At 48.6% G+C, this 20,660-nt stretch overlaps 8 protein-coding genes across 8 annotated transcripts; 4 read left to right on the top strand and 4 right to left on the bottom strand.

Annotated features, from left to right (window-relative positions):
• Positions 1–1,268: 1,268 nt before the first annotated feature.
• On the top strand, positions 1,269–1,632 carry BDV37DRAFT_246487 (uncharacterized protein). Its single transcript, XM_032081767.1, has one exon. The coding sequence runs from the start codon at positions 1,409–1,411 to the stop codon at positions 1,595–1,597; it is 189 nt and encodes a 62-aa protein (XP_031942191.1). The 5' UTR covers positions 1,269–1,408; the 3' UTR covers positions 1,598–1,632.
• An 88-nt stretch (positions 1,633–1,720) lies between these two features.
• BDV37DRAFT_271098 (major facilitator superfamily domain-containing protein) lies at positions 1,721–3,834 on the bottom strand (the record flags this gene model as incomplete). The annotated part of the gene is made up of 8 exons (XM_032084671.1): positions 1,721–1,753; positions 1,808–1,876; positions 1,935–2,088; positions 2,142–2,258; positions 2,323–2,564; positions 2,622–2,839; positions 3,497–3,602; positions 3,658–3,834. The coding sequence occupies 8 exons, from the start codon at positions 3,832–3,834 to the stop codon at positions 1,721–1,723; spliced, it is 1,116 nt and encodes a 371-aa protein (XP_031942190.1).
• A 459-nt stretch (positions 3,835–4,293) lies between these two features.
• On the top strand, positions 4,294–5,793 carry BDV37DRAFT_282402 (M20 family metallopeptidase; the record flags this gene model as incomplete). Its single annotated transcript, XM_032087041.1, has 5 exons — positions 4,294–4,416; positions 4,465–4,642; positions 4,701–5,277; positions 5,337–5,480; positions 5,544–5,793. The coding sequence occupies 5 exons, from the start codon at positions 4,294–4,296 to the stop codon at positions 5,791–5,793; spliced, it is 1,272 nt and encodes a 423-aa protein (XP_031942189.1).
• Positions 5,470–7,749, bottom strand: BDV37DRAFT_102985 (Zn(II)2Cys6 transcription factor). The gene is made up of 6 exons (XM_032078217.1): positions 7,495–7,749; positions 6,785–7,423; positions 6,568–6,643; positions 6,270–6,517; positions 5,903–6,210; positions 5,470–5,851 (listed from the first exon to the last, which is right to left on the bottom strand). Exons 1-6 carry the CDS (start codon positions 7,584–7,586, stop codon positions 5,808–5,810), a joined length of 1,407 nt encoding a protein of 468 aa, XP_031942188.1. The 5' UTR covers positions 7,587–7,749; the 3' UTR covers positions 5,470–5,807.
• Positions 7,750–8,124: 375 nt separating this feature from the next.
• BDV37DRAFT_282400 (aromatic alcohol reductase) lies at positions 8,125–9,089 on the top strand (the record flags this gene model as incomplete). The annotated part of the gene is made up of 2 exons (XM_032087040.1): positions 8,125–8,157; positions 8,211–9,089. The coding sequence occupies 2 exons, from the start codon at positions 8,125–8,127 to the stop codon at positions 9,087–9,089; spliced, it is 912 nt and encodes a 303-aa protein (XP_031942187.1).
• A 430-nt stretch (positions 9,090–9,519) lies between these two features.
• Positions 9,520–11,068, bottom strand: BDV37DRAFT_271094 (putative phosphatidylglycerol specific phospholipase C; the record flags this gene model as incomplete). Its single annotated transcript, XM_032084670.1, has 3 exons — positions 9,520–10,320; positions 10,378–10,821; positions 10,880–11,068. The coding sequence occupies 3 exons, from the start codon at positions 11,066–11,068 to the stop codon at positions 9,520–9,522; spliced, it is 1,434 nt and encodes a 477-aa protein (XP_031942186.1).
• A 1,751-nt stretch (positions 11,069–12,819) lies between these two features.
• chsC (chitin synthase C) lies at positions 12,820–15,756 on the bottom strand (the record flags this gene model as incomplete). The annotated part of the gene is made up of 6 exons (XM_032087039.1): positions 12,820–12,957; positions 13,008–13,653; positions 13,711–13,894; positions 13,962–14,808; positions 14,894–15,255; positions 15,315–15,756. The coding sequence occupies 6 exons, from the start codon at positions 15,754–15,756 to the stop codon at positions 12,820–12,822; spliced, it is 2,619 nt and encodes an 872-aa protein (XP_031942185.1).
• A 2,595-nt stretch (positions 15,757–18,351) lies between these two features.
• Positions 18,352–19,299, top strand: BDV37DRAFT_246469 (uncharacterized protein). The gene has a single exon (XM_032081766.1). The coding sequence runs from the start codon at positions 18,388–18,390 to the stop codon at positions 18,853–18,855; it is 468 nt and encodes a 155-aa protein (XP_031942184.1). The 5' UTR covers positions 18,352–18,387; the 3' UTR covers positions 18,856–19,299.
• Positions 19,300–20,660: the final 1,361 nt, after the last annotated feature.

Below are 20,660 nucleotides of genomic sequence, written 5' to 3'. Positions count from 1 at the left end.
GTGGTTGTGAGAAAGCTACCCAACAGCTCCTGTATATGGGACCCTCACTTCAGCTTCCTGCAGCGCGTACAAGCGACTAATGACCTAGCATTTATGGTGAGTACGGTGATAAGTAAGACACCGACGCACAGGCATACCGTGGGGGTATCGATGCTGCGGATATAGTTTCGAGAGAGCTAGCCTCGCTGCCCTTCGCCTGGAGATAAAGATCAAAGGCCGACGTCTTTGGGGGCTCATGAAACCGTGACCTTGTCCATTCAGGAGGTGGAGTGTAACTTGTAAGATCTTGGCTGAAGAGCTGCGGAGATCAATTTGTTTATCGCTCCCGTGCTTGGCATTTCAATCTGCCCTCTTGACTTAAAGCTGAACTCCTCCATACATTAGTACATCGTGGACAGGTAGACACTGGCTATAGGTAGTGGTGGGTGGTTATTAAGAATTATGGATACTTTAAGAAAATAAAGTCCACTCCTTGAGTTATATAACGGTTACTATATTTGTTTTCGTGATTAACTATCGGTTGAAACGTGGGGGACGACGCCCAGAAGGAATCGCGTCGTGCGGATTTCATTGTTGAGATTGAAACTACAAAGCACCGAAACGAAAGGACCAACACATATGAAACCATCCAAAAGACCCATGAACTCGCAAAGACGTTACCGAACCCTGAAAACACCAGAACCCAAGTACCCCCCATCCATGATCGGCCGATTAAATCCGCACCGCGTTTCTGGACGTATCACCAATAGGATTGCCCAGGAGCCATTGTGCGAAGGTCTTGAACCCAGCTTCGTTCAAGAACGTGAAATCATAGGGTTTAGTGTGGCGTCAAGGCTCAGATGTTGAGCCCGAACTCTGCACCATTTCAGGACGGTTTGGTCCAAGGTATGGGTGCCCGTCTCTGCGAGGGCTTTGATGTCCCTTTCCATGAGGGTGAGTGCTTTGCGGAGATTGTACCAATCGCGAGGCTCAACGACGGTCTCCATGATCACGATTGATGTATGAAGTGACAATCAGAAGGAAGAAAATGAATATGGTAACAAAGACTTTCCACTCTGAGGAGATCAGGAGGAGCCCTGCCGTCTTAAATGTTCGCAGCAGGTGTGGCTCAAGGTCGATTTTCGCCAACGGAACTTTGGAAATCTGCTGCCGTTGCCCCGCGACGGGCTCAAGCCCAATTCTTCTAGCAATCAGCCTCTATGCTCAACATTACTAGACCGACGAGTGCGTTGTGAAACCTTCTCTTCGTTCTTGCTTTTTGTGTTTATTCTGTCGATCTGCTAGTACTAAGATTTGTAGTTATGTAAATTCCATTCTGTAACTTAAGCTCCTCCTTCAGCCTCTGACCTCATGGCTCGGTAGTATTGTTTCTGTGTTGCTTTACCTCTCATGCATTCATCCCAAACACATGATTCAGAGCATACCAGAGTATATTCCCGGCTTTGTGGTTTACGAGGCCGATTCAAGTAGGATTAAATGTCTGTTGAGCTGTCACATACTTGAATCTGTAGCAGGACAGATAGAGAGACGAGACACACACACTCTCTCTCCCTCCCTCCCTTCCTGTGCATGTGTGTGTGTGTGTGTGTGTGGGTAGTTCTTATATTACTACAGTAAATACAAGATAGTATACTGGACTAAACCCGAAATAAGTATAAAAAGCCATCGCTTGATATGATAAATAATGAAAGTAGCAACCACTATGTGCAAGTACTAATTCCTAAACAACATATCGGAACGAGGGATTTTCCATCTACACCAGGTCTGTTAGCAAGCGAGAATGATTAATCTACAAACATCGTCTTACATCTGTCAGATCAGTCAAGCCGGAGGTACCATCAAGGTTGACTTCTATCGAGGACTTTGCTGCGTCTCGCTATATAACGTATCAGCAGTTACTCACCTGCCACAAACTTGATGGTGAGTCAGCTTACCTTTTTGTTCTTGAGCACGTACAACCTATGCAGTATCACAAGCAGGACGAAATCCAGAGCCAGGCAAATAATCATGGCAATGAACCCGGACCGATAATGCGGTTCCTCTCTTTCAAAGAATAGCTGGGGCCCGATCAGATTACCAACGCAGTACCTATACCATATTAGAAAACAGGATAGTGACAGGGTGTCCATGACCAAGCATACGCAATGAAAAGAGCGGCTGTGACGACGGTCTTCTTCGTTCGGCCGGCGATATTGGCTTGGATCAGGCCTAAGGAAAGGACATAGGTTGCACTAAACCCAATGGCAAGATAGTATCCGCTGATTTGCCAGTCAGTAGGAACACTATACGAGGAAATCTCGAATATCTCATAGGGAAACGTACAGAAGGCGACCAATCTTATTTTCCTCGGGAAGAGCGTACATGAGACTCATTCCTAGAATGGCGATGACAAGGCCACCGCACATCAGTATGATTCGGCAGTTCTTGATCGTTCCTGCAAGAAAGCCGGTAATGAGAAGGGCAACGACCTGTGCTCCTCCAAAGGGCATTCCCAGGAGCGTAGTTCCAAGCTTTGAGTAGCCAAACCCCTCGATAATCAGCGGTCCGAATGCACTGATGCCTCCCTGTATAGATAATCAGCTGTGCCTGGACGGCATGTCAATTGAAGGTTTTTAGTATACATTAGGAATGTTGTTTGCAATCACAAAAAGTATCAAGATCCACACTTGAGGATCCATAAAAGCCTCGCGTGCCTGATAGAACTTGAACTCCTTGTTGTCCAGACCGGTCTTGTTCTCCGATACTCGTTTGATGGCAACATCCTTCTCCGCGGAAGACAGCCACTTCGCTGCGGCAGGGCTTGGAGCAGCAAAGAGGAAGAAGGGCACTGCCCAGACAACTGTGACGGAGCCAAAAATCAGGAATGGGAACTACATGTATTGAAGCCCAGGTTTAGCTCTCTGATATGAATGCAGAGACCTCTTGGCTTACCTTATAAACCGGGATGTCGCTCTTGATGTGCCCTATCCCGTACTGGAGGATCATCAGTCAACATTTCTTCTATATTTGTCTGGGGCCCGGATTACTGACTGCCACAATGCCCCCAACCACTTGAGCAATCCCGTTCATCGAGAACCAAATGCCGGTCCGAAGAGGTTGCTCGTTCCTATCATGGTCAGTATCCCCATATATTCAATCCAGGATGGGCCACACCTTTTATAGAACATCGATGTCAACTGTACAAAGCAGGGACTAACCCCACTTTCCAAGACACCTAAAAAAAACGAACAGCCATCAAACCGGAGAAGTTATCTGCAGCTGCCATGCAAAGAAGAACTGCCCCCCAAAGAAACCTAGCATCCTTTAGCTATGCCAAGTATCGAAGCTGCAATCACTCACATCAAAGTCCCACAAGACCTTGTGATATGCACCTTTTGAAAGAGGACATTCATCGGAAATTCACCCACAAGATAACCCAAATAGAATATGGTCGTTAACCCTGTAGACTATGGTTAACCAGTCTTGTCAAAAGAGAACGCCCAAGAAACAAGCATACATGAGTACTGGTCGCCCACTAGATGGGCCTCCTGTTTCATTCCCCACAGGGCAGCATATGAAATACATGTCTTATCCACGAATTGGATGAGGTACGTGCCCATAAGCTAAGTGAATCAATATCAGCACGGTCGCATCTGGCATATGTGATCCGATGAGTACCCAGGGAAGAAGAAACCAGTCAATCTTGCGCAGCACAGTTCGGTTCTCTGCTTCAGTGTACGGAGAATTCTCCGCAGTCCCATGCACCGTTCCCTGTGCAATGTCCGGCTGCTGTGGAGCAAGGTCGCATGCTTTAGTGTCAAGCGTGTCTGACTTCTCGGTGTCGATCTGCAACATCGTGTCTCGATTCGTATTCATCCGAAGAAGCACCCTGGAAAGATTTGGTAGACCGGTACAATATTGAGTATTTATATTGCAGCAATGCCATCCACCCGGGAGATAAGTCTATTCCCAAGGGGTTTTCCATGTTATATACACAACGACTGCAGTGCGACATGGCCAAGACGACGATAAACGAAAGGATATCATCTGCCCCCGTCACTGGTCAAGACCACCGTACGGTTGGACTGGCAGGCTCTTGGCTGAAGTTAAAGAGACCAGAAAGAGGAGATGGCGATTATCTTCGTCGGCCGGGCCGATCTATATGTCGGTCGGCCCGCCCGATCCGATCCGTCACTGGTTATCAAAGGTGGAATGATGGGTTCGAACACATATAAAGAGTGATAAATATGTATATCTTTCTTGAAAACCACTCTTTGTTGATCTCTGAACACCTTCAAGACATTCATCGCAATCATGACAACTAGTTCTATCAAACAACCCTGTAACGAGGGCACTGGCCTTCCAAAGCATGTTATCCAATTGGTCTCAGAGGCTATTGACTCGGCATCGTCAGAGTTGCGTCGGCTAAATTTGGAGGTAAATTCCGCCAATCTCTCATATCTTGTAGGTGGCTAACATTTGAAGATCTGGAATAATCCCGAGGTGCGGTTCAAAGAAGAGAAAGCATGTCAGTTGCTAGCCGGGTGGTTTGAGAGCCAAGGCTGGACTGTGAAAACTGGAGTATACGGGATCTCCACGGCGTTTGAGGCACGCTTTTCCGTCACAGCTGGGCAGAGATCAGTCTGCTATAACGCTGAATATGGTGGGTCTGTCCACAGTTCATAGGCTCGCTGGGTTCTAACGATGGAGTGTCTTCACAGATGCCCTTCCTGAGCTTGGCCATGCCTGCGGCCACAACCTCATTGCCACATCAACTCTGGCCTCAGCCGTCGGGGCTTCTGCCGCTATGAAGGCACTGAAGATACCAGGAACGTTGATCGTGATGGGTACTCCCGCTGAAGAGACTGGCGGGGGTAAATACATCATGGCAAACCATGGCGCGTGGAAGGATTGCAGCGTTGTCCTCATGACACATGCAATGCCGGACTTCTCGACTGCCAGAACTGTGACGAAGGCTTCATGGAAGTTCAGAGCCAAGTTTTACGGAAAGGCGGCACACGCAGCAGCTGCGCCGTGGAATGGAAATAATGCTTGCGATGCTATTGTCATGGCGTATAACGGCCTAGGGCTGCTTCGTCAACAAATCCAGAAGACAGAAAGCATTCAGTCTGTCATCCTGGAAGCTGGGAAAGCACCGAATATCATCCCCGACTACGCCGAAGGTAGCTTTTCTCTGCGTGCGTTTGACTCGAAGGCATTGGAGCTTCTCCGAAGCCGCGTGATACCCATTTTCGACGGAGCGGCGGCGTCGACAGGCTGTACTGTCGAATTATTTTGGTGCGTCGATATGCATATGATACAGGCTATGTAATGCCTATATACTAATATACACTCAGGGACGCACTGTACGAAGACGTCGTGACCAACATGGCTCTAGCGAACCGCTATACCCACTATATGATCAATGATCTGGGCCTCACACCCGCTGATATTCTTCTTCCCTCAGATTTATCACCGAAGGTGAACCAGAATGGTAGCTCGTATGTTGCAAGGCGGAACACAACTCGCTCGTCGCAAAAAGGACTAACGATGCAAATCTCTAGCGATTTCGGAAACTGTTCTTATATTCAACCAGGTATTCAGACATTGTTCAGCATCAACGCTACGGATATGCCTCATACTCCTGCCTTCCAGAAGGCAGCAGGTACAGACTTCGCACATACAGAGTCACTTAGAGCCGGAAAGGCCAATGCTCTGATAGGGCTTGAGGTCCTGCTTGACGAGGGGTTCTACAACGAAGTAAAAGGTGATTGGATAAGCGATATGAGGGAGCGAGGTCGTCTTCCCGAGTAGGCATGTTTGAAACTTTAGCTCGCGGTCGTCTGTCTCTTCAGATCTTCAAGATAACGTTCTGGTGTCCAGTTAGCCATGTTTAAATTATACCTAGGAATATAAGACATACTCCCAGCCATCCATCGCGTGCTCATGCATTGGAGCACTCTTTCTAAAGCACCTACTGCTCTCCTGGAATCAAACCTCGGGCTATCCCTTAGCACACCCAGCAATATCCGAGCTGCCTTGTAGATAGAATGCACTACAAATACGGGCAGCGTCTCCAAGTCAGCCGGTGTGATTTGTGCAGCGAAGCTCTCGGACGCATTAACAAGTTCCTCAATTACGTCGTGCATAAGTCTGTACGACCCAACAACACAGGAGTCCATGCCGGAAGCCTTAAAGCTGCAGCCAAACTCTAGGACAGTCATCAAGGCGCTGGTTTAGCTCCATGTTAGTCTCCGCCGGATGCTGTAACCGATGGGGTTCCACAGTACCTGCGGGGTATGGCAACTGCACTGTAGCACAGACTATGTGGGACAGTGTCCTCATCTTGGACAGTTCCTCTGAACGAGCTGAGTGTCTTTAGAATTTGTATAGCTTCATCATTGAAGAATTCCAAATGTTGAACTGGGTCGTGGACGTGGGTGAGCACTTGTTCCAGTATACGTGACGCTTGAGCTAGTTTATTGAAGTGGTACAGAGGTTTCGACGGTGTTAAAGCCAGGTCGAACGAGTCAGAGTCCTATCACAAGGTTAGTAATCTGAATTGCACTTTCCAATCACAATACTTGCGTCGTTTCCGCCGACGGCTCCCGACAGTAGAGCTTTCGGGATAATAGGTCCTTTGTTACTCTCTAAGGAGACATATCTGATCATAGGTTCACGATCCAATCGTTAGTGTTCATCTAAGAATAGTAAAGCATATGGAAGTGAGCCGACCGCCAAGCTGAAGTGGCGGTACAGATCCTCGAGTAGTGTTTAACATGAGACGGAGATGAACGGGACCAACCTATCTGTTATGACAATGCCACGCCATGTACATCGAGCCTCATCCGCTTTCTCTGAGGACTTGAACGTTTTTTCTAGCTCGGCTTTCGATGCTTCATTCGCCCCGAGAGCCACTGCTGCCCGAACATTTGCACCTATGGAGATATATGCTGCAGGGTACAAGCCGTGGCCCACTTCGAATATAGTGAGTAGTAGCCTACACTGCAGCAGCTCCAATGAATTGACGTCAATCGCTTCTAATGATGCAATGTACCCCTTCACTAATATGTATAGGGAGCGCATCCGGGGTGTTATCTCATCCTTGACTGGGTTGGCACCCAAAAGAACCATACAAAGCGTGAGCAAGCTGAGATCCGGGCTCGAATGAGTAAAGATGTGGGATAGACACTCGTAAAATGGTGCTTCAGCTAGTATGGGAAACCAAGGATGGATTGTCCGAAAGTATATCGCGGCCACCGCTCGGATCCTACTTTCATCCCCAATGGTGGTGAAGACTTGCGTCCTGATAGTGTGAGATATGTTGGCCGATGTAAGCTGGGCGAGATCAGGTACTGGTAGCGAAATCGAGGACACAGCCTCGGGAGAGTCGCCGGATCCAACTATTCGGTTTGGTTCCGTATAGCAGCAGACACGGTTGAGTCTTATTGGAGTTTGTTAGCACGTATGTACATATGTAAGCGGAACCGGCCCATTTCAGCGAGGTGCACTTACCTTTTGCATAAAGAGCACACTGGAAGCAGCTTGTCGCATTTACGCTTCTGCGTCCTACAGCGTAGACAGACGTGGTTCGCATGGCTGCTCATTGCGTATCGTGATGGTGCGGATGCAGGTGCGGATGAGTAGCGGCTCCGTGGATTTAAGTACCCACTAATCTTGGTCGTCAGCTCATATATGTCTCAAATTGCCTACATTGTCGCCCCACTTGATGACTGCTAAGTGTTATACTCCACAGTGCGTAGGTATCGCGTCAATGTGGGTTAATTGCTCTCCTTGAAGGCGAATCTTGGGATCCATGGCACTAGTCCCATTCAGGCTTAGCGGTCCGCACCTGCATCCGCATCCAGTATCGGAATCTTAGGGTTTGAGAGAATTACAATATGTACAGGTCCTTTCTCCATATATGGAAGAATCTTCGAGTGATGTATGGTGTAAGCAATAGTAATCATCTAGTAGTAATAGCTACGAAAGGGCATTATATAAAGCCCGTTGTCCACCACACTCTACACCTCTTAAGAATCACATCTAACAACATCCCTTTGCCTTCCCCGAGTGTACTACATAAGTTATACCCTGATCATCTCCCAGTCAAGCCTTTGATATTTCTGGCCAGATCTTCCAATCATGTCTGTGATTCGAAACGTTGCAATTGCCGGTGTAAGAACCCACCCCTTCGAACCAGGATCACACCTAAGTTCTAACAAACAAAGGCCTCGGGCGACCTCGGCACCCCAGTCCTAAACGCCCTCATCGAATCCAACAAGTTCAACATCACCGTTCTGACCAGACACTCCTCCAAAGCACAATTCCCCGCTACTGTCCGGGTAAACCCCGTCGACTACAGCTCTCTCCCGGAGCTCACAGCCGCTCTAAACGGCCAAGACGCCATCATCTCAACCCTAACAACCGCCGCCATGGACGTCCAGCACACGCTAATTGACGCTGCAATCGCTGCCGGGGTCAAGCGATTCATCCCGTCCGAATTCAGCTCCAATATCGGCAATCCCAAGGCCTCCACACTGCCCGTCTACCAGTCCAAGATCGCCGTCCACAAGGCTCTCCAAGCTCAATCAGCAGAGAACCCCACGTTCACCTATACATTGATCCGCCACGGACCCTTCCTTGACTGGGGCCTTAGGGCGGGGTTCTTCTTTGACTTCAGGACCGAAACGCCCCCTTTCTATGATGGCGGCGATCGGCCGTTTAGCACCACTACTCTATCCACGATCGCTCAGGCGGTCATTGGCGTTCTGACGCATTTCGACGAGACGAAGAATCGACCCGTCTATGTGCATGATCTGGTCACCACGCAGCGCCAGATCTACACAATCGTCCAGAAACTGGCTCCCGGGCGGAAGTGGAATCCGGTGGATATTAGTACAGCCGAGCTGGAGGCGAAGGCGCGGGAGGAATGGGCGAAGGGGAACACGGATTTGCGGTCTATTGTCGGTCTTTTGTGTCGGGCGGTGTTTGCGGAGGGATATGGCGGGGAGTTTAAGGAGGTCGACAATGAGCTTCTTGGATTGGGATTGAAGACGGAGGCTGAGCTGGAGGAGGTGGTGAAGGCAGTTTTGGGTGATTTACTGTGATGGAGGCATGGAGGAATCTAGTTTAGTCTGGTTAGGGCAGTGGACTGGGACCTGTTTTGTAGTCATTTTCATGGATGAGCTTTGCAATTTGACTAAGGTTTGATTGAAAAGATGAAGTTTTGGATTGACTGGTTGGTTTTGTATGTGTGTAGCCCCGTAGGCAGAGTATTTGAGCGTAGTCATCGTGAACTTACAACTGTTCTATGAGGGAAACATGCGACAAGTCCTTTTGTTTTTGAATATCATTTCAGTGTCAAAGTCTTTCGTTAATCAATATACAATATAGAAATAACCCAGCTATATCTTATCATCATCGCGCTCGCTCTAGGCGTAGCTATAAACAGAACAATGCTCTATAACGTCTAATCGTTCACTAAATTCCGAACGTTCATCTTCGTTTTTAATTCCATCTCACTTCATGCATTGAGACTTATATCGAAAAAGTATGGGGAGTCTTGAGAGCAATAGGAGCATCCTCACGCAGGGTTTTGCCGATCAGGTGATCGAAAGAGGGAGAGTGGGCGACACGAGGGGTGAAATCCTCGATATCCCAGAGATATCCGAGAGTCTTGAGGACGGAGGTAGCACTGTAGGGAGCGGGCTTGCCGGTGACGGGATCCGTTCCGTACTGCTCAATGTATCCCTTCTTACTGTAAGGGGAGATAACCCAGGTTGGCATGCGGCCACCGAGACGGTCGAAGTTGAGAGTGTACTTCTGGCCATTCTTCGCAGTCTCAGTGTAGGTCAGGTTATCGGGGCGGACGGCGAGCGGGGGAGGGACGTGGTCGTAGAAGCCACCAGTCTCGTCGTAGGTAATGAAGAGTAGGGTCTTGTCCCACTGGGGGCCCTGGCGGATGGCGTCATAGATCTGCTTGACAAAGACCTCACCGTAGGAGACGTTGCCGGTGGGGTGCATGGAGTTCGTGTTGGTACCGCAGCAGGACGGGTTAATGTAAGAGAATTTAGGCAAGACACCAAGGTAGGCGTCTTGGAAGAAGTTTTCGACGGGCACCACGTTGGATCGGGAGGTCTGGTTGACGTAGGTGAAGAAGAGGGAATCCGGTTCGAATGCTCCGTTGGTGCCATCGTAGTTGAGCCAGGACACACCCTTCTCGTTGGCAGCCTCAAAGATGGACTTGGAAGAGATGGCATAGTTCATGAAGTCATCGTCATTCTTGCCATGTCCGGCAGCGGTTCCTGCCAGAGCACACAGGCGGTTGGGGTTGGTGGGCTTTCGAATGGGTTAGTCAATTTCCGAAATATATATATATATATTTATCACACTTACTCCTGGAACACACGAGAACCAGCTGTTGAAAGTCGTGAACTCATCCACAAGGTCTACGAGCGTAGGAACCTCCTCCTCCGTGTAGTATCCCATCACTTGCCGTGTCGCCTCTTCTGGGGCCAGCTTGGGGTAGTCCTTGAGCTGTGCGGTGAGGAAGCCGGACTGATCGGCGATGACCTTGCCACTAGCAATCGCACCATTGTCTGGGGTGTAAGTCCCGTAGAACTCCAAGTTATTGCCCGTCACGGAGTGGTCGGGATCATTGAACACGGAGTCGTAGTCCTTGGCCTGAGTACAGTACTTTCCGGATGATGGGTCGCTCACATTCTTGTAGTTGCAGAAAGGTCCGTTGTTGATCGGGTTATCGAGCCCTTGGCGGCGCACGCCTCCCAAAATGTTATCGAAGGATCTGAGCCAGATGTTAGTGCTTGCCTTCACGTGCAACTAGCTGAAAGCCAGGGAGGCGTTGTTCGTTCAACATATGACCGACACAAGGGCACACAAACCTGTTCTCGAGAATAAGCCAGACAATGTTCTCGACCTTGTCCTTCAGGTTCTCAATGGACTCCTTAGAACCAGGCTTGTAACCAAAAGGAGCCTCTCGTACGCTCGTATACTCGGACGTGACAGGACTAGCAAGACCCAAAGAGGCCAAGAGGCCGAGACCAGTAAGCAAGGCGGCGGACTTCATGATTACACTCCGATTGAGGTCGTGAGCTTGAACACTGCTGCTTGCTCGGGAACTTGAGCCCGTCCAGGGCGAGGCTTATATATCCCACCGGAGGAGCTACCCTCCAATCCCATTCGAATACCACGTGCGCTGTGCGTCGGGTTGAAGCGCATATCTGTCGAGGCACGTGTGGCTTCGGCTTCATACCGAACAAGGACAGCCTATCGCCATCCATCTTTAGAAATTGTTCTTCGTGGAGGCCACCGGAGACGGAATGACAGCCCTATCGACAAAGAAAACGATATGAAGTGGAGGCCACATGGGTGGGGCTTTCATTTGACAGCCTTGGTCACGAATAGAGCGTGATGCGAGATAGGAATGGGATTGGACAAGCAATGGCTAAGCTACTAGGGTGGGGAGATGCACTAAACCAAGACATGGGGCAGCCTACGCTAAGGCGAGGAACGTGAGCTTAGCATCCCAGATCAATCCCCTCCTATCGCTCTCCAAGGGATCATTGTCCTGCAAGGGATTGACTCGACATTCACCTGGTTAGATTGAGTACTCTCAGGCGACAGACAACTCTCCTTGAGTTGAGAAGTTTGCTCAGTGAACAAAGCAGGGTATATGGAGCAAAAGGGGCAAAAGTAAAATAAAATAAACCGGGAAAAAGGTACGGTGCACTGTGCGTACAGATGGTTGCCATTGGCTCAAGAGCCTGCACATCTCGTGCATGCAGAGCGGCATACGACTCGTTATCAGGATATGCATCATCCAGGAACCACGACCGTCCGTCTGCCAGTGAGGTTTAAGAACGACAACACGGGCCGTGGGAAGGCGATCGGGTGCCTTTTGGAGTATCCACGCGAGATTTCGTTCTGCTCCACCCGCCCCACAGCGTCTCGAATACCGAGAGACATTCCTATCTGACAAACAAGCGACAGTGAAATGTAATACGCTCGAGACATAAAGACATCCAGGATGTACTCCGTACCTCTGCATACATCCGGATCTGTCGGCCTCTGACTTTTTCCCGTCCAATAGCCAGAGTCATAAGTGACCTCACATTTGCCTGTGGGGATAGAAGAAGCAATCTGACTCCACTATCTGCTGATATTTGAGGTGGATGGAACGGCAGAATTTCTCGCTTCGCGATTCTTACTATAACAGCACACGGGTGTGGACTGGCTTTTCTGATTCGTCTGATACATGATGCTCCCAGGGTACCTGAGTTTGCGCAATGTTGAGGCGCAGTAAGGGATAGTGGAAGTATATGTCTGTTGCTTGGACGCAAAGCCTGTTAATCCAGTTTAGTATGGAAAGAAGAAAGTGACTGAGGCTCTGACGGTCACGGGTCTACAGAGCAATTCTAATCTTTACCTACCAACCTATCTCTCGGCAACCATTCTCCATACAACGACATTGCCCTCAATACCAAGTAGCGATATTCCGGAATAGACTACAACACAACTGCTATATCTGATCGATGGACTGTAATTCAGTCACTCGAACAAAAACATATGCACAGATACATATGAGGTAGAGGCCCCTGAATATCTTCGGCAAGTATAAGATAGGTCACATCAATTACTTCGGGAGTTGTTTCTACCGTATCATCCGTGGTCGCTAAAGTCATCATGAATCTATTATCATCGGCTATATACAATCCCCGTCTCCATATGCGTTAATACATGAAAGATTTTCCAATTATGCAACCCACCATCTTCAGCAGGACACCGGGTGTGGAGTACTATACAAGGCCAGCATTTCAATTAACGGCGGCTTACGCAGCACATAATACCCGACTTGGCCAAGAAGTACATGGAGCCAAGGAATCGGAAGAACGACAGTCCAGCCGTGGCCCACAGAATGACTCGGAAATACCACGAGGTTCTCGTGGTGGAGGTATTCTGTACGACTTGTTAGTATCGGCAGGGGTGCGATCGCGGAAAAGACATACCGTCAAACACATAGAATTGACCCCGGTGGCCGTAATCAACAGAGCCACAATCAGGTTGCTAAAGACCCAGAGCAGCACCAGCATCGTACGGAAGTTCTTATACGAATCGTCCAGACTGGTGGATTCCTCTTCTTCTGGTTCCACCCACGGCGTCAAGGCACGCTTGACTGTCGCCTCGAACTGGCTGTCGATATCCGCTTGCGGCTTATCCACTTCCTCAATGAACTGCTGCTTGCTGCCGTCTTCCTTCTTCGTCTGCGCGGACGGCAAGGCTTCGGCCTTATCGGACCCCTTGGTACCCCAGGAAACGTCATGCCAGTTGCAGAAGGCATACACCATCAGAATGTTGATTGAGGTCGTCATACCGAAGAAATAGGCCCACGAACTGGTGAGAATGTGCCATGGGTCGCCGTAGAGCAGACTAGCGATGACGTAGATACCGTAGGTCGAAATCAAGGCGATCAGGACAATACCACCGCTATCAGAAGCAAAGAACGACGAGAAGAACCCACTCGCACCGTGGCTAAAATCGAAGTCCATCATGCCACCCGTGAAAGCATTGGCGACCAGGTAGAACGACAGGATCAAAATATAAATCTGGACGATGGAGAAGTACAGGAAAGAGAGGGTGTAGGGCAGTCGTGTCCTAGTCGGGGGAGTTAGCGGGCCTCCAAGAACAATCGCAATCGGCAGCAAGACTTACCCTTTCGGTCGGTTTCCCAGCGCCAGGATGAACTGCAGCATCAAACAGAAGATATAGCCATATTTGAGGAAGGTGTTGATGATGGGGGTAGCATCGTTTCCGAACGGCCACCCCTTGTTCTGGTTAGCTTCAGCGGGCGTACCGACGAGATCCATGATCACCGAACTGGTGAGCCAGTAGGATGCTGAACACCCATCAAAGTCAGCGGACGAGAGTTTTCGTGTAGGGCAAGGGGTGCGGGTGGGACATACAGAGAGAGAACCAGGTCATGATGAGTTGACAGAAGTTATAGACCATTTGAATATGCAAGAAAAACATGCGAACAAAGCTGTGTCCACTGCGATAAATTCGTCCGAAGTGCATCATAGCATACAAACCGGCGGCGAAGGAACCGTTCAACCAACGTCGTCGCTGACCGATAAATTCGGCTGAACCCTCGGGCACGTCCGTTTCACCTTTGGATGCCTTGACGTACGACAAATGCCACTTATAACCGGCCTTGGCCACCAGCTCGAAACACAGGATTCGATCCTCAGCTAAGAACATGTTCTTTTTGAAAATATTCATACCCTCGATACCTTTCTTTCCGAGGCGCTTCGATAGCGTGTGATCTCCGTGGAAGTACTGCTCCAAGGGACGGCCCATGATAGCGCGATAGCGGTACGCCGAGAAAGCACCGGGTAACACACTGACATATCCGAAGGCACTTTCTAGCGGTTTGTCTAGAATATTGGAGATCTTATACTCGAAGTTCTGCGAGGCGACTAGCGGATTCAAGACTTTACGCCAGCCCTTTCCTAACATCGCATGAATTTCACCACACGAGCCACCGAGATTTTTATCGTTATAGAAAGATTCCCAGAGGGCCAATAGTGATTTCTTGCCGGGTTTCGTTCCCGCGTCGATGAGGATGGCAACCTCCGGGTTCAGAATTCGACTAAAGGCGTTGAAGAGCCAGCGGTGAGAATTGATCTTCTTGCTGTTCTTCTGTTTGAGACAGAAAATCATCTGGACCGGGGGGAGATTGGAGGGGTCGTTGCCTTGCGGGCGAACCAACTGTTGGTTTGCGGTGACGGACAACTGCGTGGTATATTCGAACTGTTCCGGTCAGTCCCATCGATTCATCGCGGCCTTGCACTTATTGGGATGGTGTCCGCCGTTGGCGGGGACTGGCAAAACTTACAATATGAGCGACCGTTTCCCGACCGTCAACGTCCTTTTTCATCACGCCATCTTGGTAAATTCCGACCGTGGCCAACACATCCAGTGTGTTCTTGTCGCACGGCTCGATTCCGTCAAAGACTAGACAGACGACGATTTTCTGCCAGGCAGGACCTCCCTTGTTCCAGAATTCAGACTTTTTCAAGTTGACGATATCGCGCACGTTCTGCATCACACCGTGCAGGGTTCGGGCCGTCAGAACTTTGTCTTCATTGTAGTAAGTGATGGCGATCAGCAGTTCGGTGTGACGGTTGTAAATGGCGGGGCGCAGGTTATATCCGTTTCGCAGGGTGAATTCGTCCGGGTCACAAGTGGCCGCCGTATCTGTGACGGTAGGGATTAGTCCGACCAGTCTCTTGGTGCTGCTGTATGAAAGGACCTACACCGCATATGCGTAAATTCTTCCGAGAACGCCTCCTCCGCCTCACGATATTCAGGTTGAATAGCATTCTGAATGGCACTGGGCACCGGATAATCGACACTCAGGACGGAGCCCTGGACGAGGTTGATCTTACGGGTTCCATAACGGCGCAGACCCGATCGGTTACTGACGCTCTGGGGCTGGAAGGTATCGAGCTTTATCCCACTCGTCTCCGACATGCCCGTGGCATCGTAGATTTCAGCCGCTTCGGACTCTTGGTAGGGAGGCGCAGCGAAAACGGTGACGCCGGGATCATGGAGGGTATAGCGGCGCAGTGAATCGGACGACAGACTGGGATCCTCCACGCCGTAGATACTGGGGTGGTTATGGCGCAGGAGCGACGATTGCTCCTGTTCGTCTCGGTCTGACAAGCCGGGCGTTTGCTGTTCCGGTTGAGGAGGCATTAGAACGGACGAAACTGGAGGCTCTGCCACAACAAAAATTCATCGGATGGCAGGGAGGGGATTCCGAAGACAAGAAGAACAGTGAACGAGAGAGAAGAGAAAGAAAGGAAAGACAATGAATACGAGCAGAGCAAGCAAGCGTCCAATTATTGCAGGTAGTGGTAGCGCTGATCACACTTACAGTTCGAGACGGATTGGTATGCGAGTAAAAACTGCTCCGGCTTGGCTGAGGAGAGTGTGTGGAGTTGGGCCGTACGGGTCCCATCTCGACGGGCGTCTGGACGAATGTGCACCGTCAACAGTCGACAATCAACGGGATCTATCCGATCCCCAATTACAACGAGTGTGTTCCTTTCCGTATCCTATAAGCGAAGCTGCATGAGAGACAGCGAGCGAGGGACCAAAGCGAGATGTAGGGGATCCGGCAAGGATCGTCGTAGGGTCAGTTCGTTCGATCCGTTGGGTGAGGAAGGACGAAGAAGAAGAAAGGACGGAAGGACGGGAAGACGACGAGGGTACGGGGGAAGAACAAGGGCTTCGATTGTTGACCAGGGGAAGAAAAGAAGAGAAAGTAAAATCAAAATCAAAATCTCCAAAGGCCCAGAAAAGAGATCGAAATCCCCCCATACAAGAAATAAATGGGAAGGTACGAAGTCTGGTCAGTCAGCAGCCGTGGGTGTGGAACCATGGATGCATTCTATATATAAATTCGAATTTCATTATTCCTAGGATGAATTCTAATTTAATTCTTTGGAAGGGGACAACAAGTCCCCAGCTACCCGGAACGGCGAGATCCTGCCATGATCATTGGATCCATGCAGGGACATGGCAAGAAAAAAAAAATGAAAATTAAAAAAAGGTTGATAAATGAGCTGGAGAATTATTTTTGGTATTTGGGGAAATATTTGATTAATCTCAGAGCATTATTCCTCTTCAGGCGTGCACAAACACAACTACCCACGCAGGCTGCAAGGGGGCGCAGTGATGGGTGTGGCTTGGAAGAACCTCCTTCTCCCTCTGAAGATCAACAACAAATACATGAGACTCCATGGCATCAGAACCAAATTAAAGAAAGAAAAAGAAATTATAGACGAGAATATAATTGAACAGGAAAATGGATAGAATAAAACGAACAAAATAAAATAATGTAAAGTAAAATACAACAAAAGAAGGAATAGAGACAAGGTCATGCTACTAATACAATACCTCTCTATAGTGATGCCTTGTCGGTTGCTCCGTCATCAGCTTACTCTACTCCGTACGTGGCCCACACCTCAAGAAAAAAAAAAAAAAAAAAAAAAAAAAAACCGTCGATCGATAACCCCTTCAGGAATATCCTCGAGTCATCCCTTGGGTGCCTGAGGTCTAACAAGCCTATCAATATTATGCACCGGCCAGTTGCCACTCCTACCGGGAGGGAAAAACCCTAAAGCCCTCATCCCAGGCACAACATCATCCACTCCCTCAATCCGAACGTAGCGATTTCATCCAGGCAGGAACCAATCCTGAACATGATTCCTTCCGGTGGCTGACACCGATGGTCCATCATCATTGGCCTTCCCCAGGGAGCAGTGCCTCCCTTCATGATCGCGCGACGCGCATCCGGGTGGAGTCGCTCCAGTGGCTCTCCCGATCGCTCAGTGGCCGTTCTCCAGGCTTTGCGGGTTGTGCCATGTCTTCTGATTTGTGTTGCTTGAGGAATGCCTCCCCCACTGTGGGCCACAACATGCGCATAGCCGAGGGGGGCTTTCACATTCGATCAGTGAATGAATCTTTATGACGGCACATTCATAGACAACGGGTGCAGTCGTCCGGTATGGACCGTGGCAGGAAACTGACATTTTCCTGCCTTGGAGATGACATTTCAATCAGCATCTCCGGGCAGGAGGTTGGTCGACTAGGGTTGAGAAGCGGCCCATGGAGATGCGCCGTGAAACGCTTGTCACACTGCCAAGAAAAAAAGGGAAAGAAAAAATAAAAAGTGGAGATCTCAGTGAGAGAGAAGGGTCCCTGTCTCTTTCGACTCGTCCAGGGCACTTCGTTGTGCTGATCACAAGATGGCGGTTGAACACGTTGGACAACGATTGACAAAGCTAATGGACAGTGTCGATAGTCTTTTTCATTCTAGAATTTCCGGTGGGATCCGTCTCCATAATGCAGCGTTAATCTAAGATACTACTAGTACGTAGATTCTATGGTATTTATAGATTTTAGGCTTCCTCTGGGAACTTTTTGGTATAATTAAGACCAGATCTTATAGAGCATTGTCTCAGAGTGCTTGGTGCTTGGTTCTTGGTAGATTGGTTCCTATCACGCATGACGTGCCTCTTGATCAAGCATCAAGGGATCCAAGGGAGACACCGTGTAACTTAGATAGCAGACCGTTTAGATCATCAATCACCCTGTAGCCTTCCGGGTGGTGAAATGGGCATCCATGCGTTCCTATATATGTCGCCGATTGGCCAACCTGGATGCAACCCTACTACGGAGGACATCTCTTCAGCAACAACACAACCACAAGAATGCAATGTGGGAATGGCCGGAAAGAGAGAGGGAAAAAAAAAAAAAAAAAAAAAAACCTAATAAATAAAGATAAGAACATCACACACGCAAGGATGGCGGGTTTGAGCCATGTGGCTTGAAAGCTACAATTCGGAGACCAAGAATCAGCATCATTCGCGGTCAACCCCTCCCCGTCCTCTGGCATCAAATTTCACCATCTCTGGCCCCAGGGGTTACGGATTGCGATTCCACCTTGATTTGACAGGGTGCTGGCCCACTTCCCGATGGTGTCTGGGGGAATACGGTTTCAGACCATCACCACTGCATCTGTTACTAGGTTTAAGAACCCCTCAGGAGGCGTTGCGATCAAGGGTCCGTCCGTCCAAGAACGGAGCACGCCGAAATTCACACCTCGGCTGTCACCAAAAATACGATTTCATTGTGCGAGAGGAAGAAGTGAGAGTCCCTGCCCTAACTGATTGTATCTGCCAAGGTATAAGCATAATACTTCGGCGGCTCCTACAGGTTGCCCTTCATATGCTGCCTGAGGCATCCATGAAGCTTTCAGTGCAACCTAGATCACTGCAGATCGTATAGAATAAAGAACAAACCGCAGTAAGAGACGGTACAGCATATATATCCGTGGATGCAATGACTCAATAAGACAAATTATTCCATGATCACCATTCTTCAACTGTATGATGGAACTAACCGGCATTCTAGGATTGACATTGTTCGTTTCCTGCCCCTGAACTTTTCGGCCTTGATCCACAACCATACCATCTTAGACATTAAACGTATAAGCGAACATTCCAGGTTGGTCACATTATGTCTAGTGGGTCCCTTCAGCTTCCAACCCCTCATCATACTTTTTTATGGAAGATTCTAGCCCCTCGTGCCAATCAGGCACATTAACTTGAAGTTATACATAGGGTGCTTTGGTATATATCCCCAGTGTCTGCGTACCAGCCGCCGAACTCCCAATCGACAGGTGCAGCGACTCTGCCATAGTATATAATAATATTCCGCGGGCAGTGATCGGCGTGGGTAAAGCAGACTCAATAAGAACCGGAATGACAATCGCTTATCACTTAGCCGAATACTTTGGTGGCGTCCTCGATCGGGATATTTTTCTGGAGGAAACAATGGAGCTTGTCAGAACAGGCCCAAAGGAAATAGTCCAATGCAATAATCAGGGTTTCCTTCAAGGCTTACTAAACCAACTACTTCTTTTTACAGTAGATCTAGATCTCAAAGCTGATCAGTGTAGCCTGTAATCTCACTAGCAATCTATTTCTTCCGCGCTAGTGGTACATATCCACCAAACCAAGCTCTTTGAAGATCCATACCATAACATATTTTAATTCAATATAGATTTCATCCGAGCAGTAATAGATACTATAGTTTTTGGGGACAGGTCTATTTGTGTGCCTAGGAATCGCTCGGATTATTCTGGTAGCCTGTAAGTCAATGGCCTGCCACCCATGGTGATGTCGTCCAACCTGGCTCAACCGGGGAAGATGTCAAAGACAATCACCTACTTTATATGTATCGTATGAAAATATATGATGTCTGGTAGGTCCTGTGTATCTGGAAGTATTACAGTGGATGGTAAGTGTGTAGGTAGAAATAACAATAGGGATTAATCCTTCTAATTTCGGCTTATACGCGTAACGCAAATCATATCGCAGGTTGTGAAGGAAATAAAGAGAAACAACAACAACAACAATAGCATATGCAGTGCGTGTAAAAGCATCACGTGATGCAGTGGGTATCTGTGATGTGTTGAGAATTTAGCCAGAAGGCCTGGACCTGGCCGATGCCCACCTCAGGCGCTTCCAGTCGACTTGGCCATGTTCTGGGTACTTTGTCGGTTTCTTTTTTTTTTTTTTTTTTTTTTTTTTTTTTTTTTTTTTTTTTTTTTTTTTTTTTTTTTTTTTTTATGTTTTCGGTGTGTTTCCTGCTTGAAGATCTTCGGGACTTTGAATGAGTGTGCCTTGAAGAGGTAAACGTGGGATTGTGAACGTCTATCATAGCGCTGATATGGTAGAACGTCTGTAGCTACATTATATATTGAGGAGTGGTCCTAGTCTTCGCATTGAAGGTGCAGTTCACCGAAAGGCATCTGGGGCGCTACTTAACTCAATATCTTGTATATAGATATAAATAATCTTTTGGGTCAAGAGAAATAGTAGAAAGATGAAAAAGAAAGAAGTTATGAAAACCGGTGGAAAGACCAAGTCCTTGTAAAATGCGGTGATAGACGCTAACCCGGGCGAGTGGAGTAGTGAGATTGATAAGGTGATTTAATGCTTGATGTCAAGTCCGTGTATTCCTTGTTTTTGAGGCGGTGAAATCCAACCACCTAAAGAGGAAGACCGTTCCAGAAGGTACTATCGGAC

This window comes from Aspergillus pseudonomiae, assembly GCF_009193645.1.
Source record: "Aspergillus pseudonomiae strain CBS 119388 unplaced genomic scaffold BDV37scaffold_27, whole genome shotgun sequence".
Taxonomy (NCBI): Eukaryota; Fungi; Ascomycota; class Eurotiomycetes; order Eurotiales; family Aspergillaceae; genus Aspergillus; species Aspergillus pseudonomiae.
The sequence above is the reverse complement of the archived record's forward strand: the minus strand, read 5'-3'. Positions and strand labels throughout refer to the sequence as shown.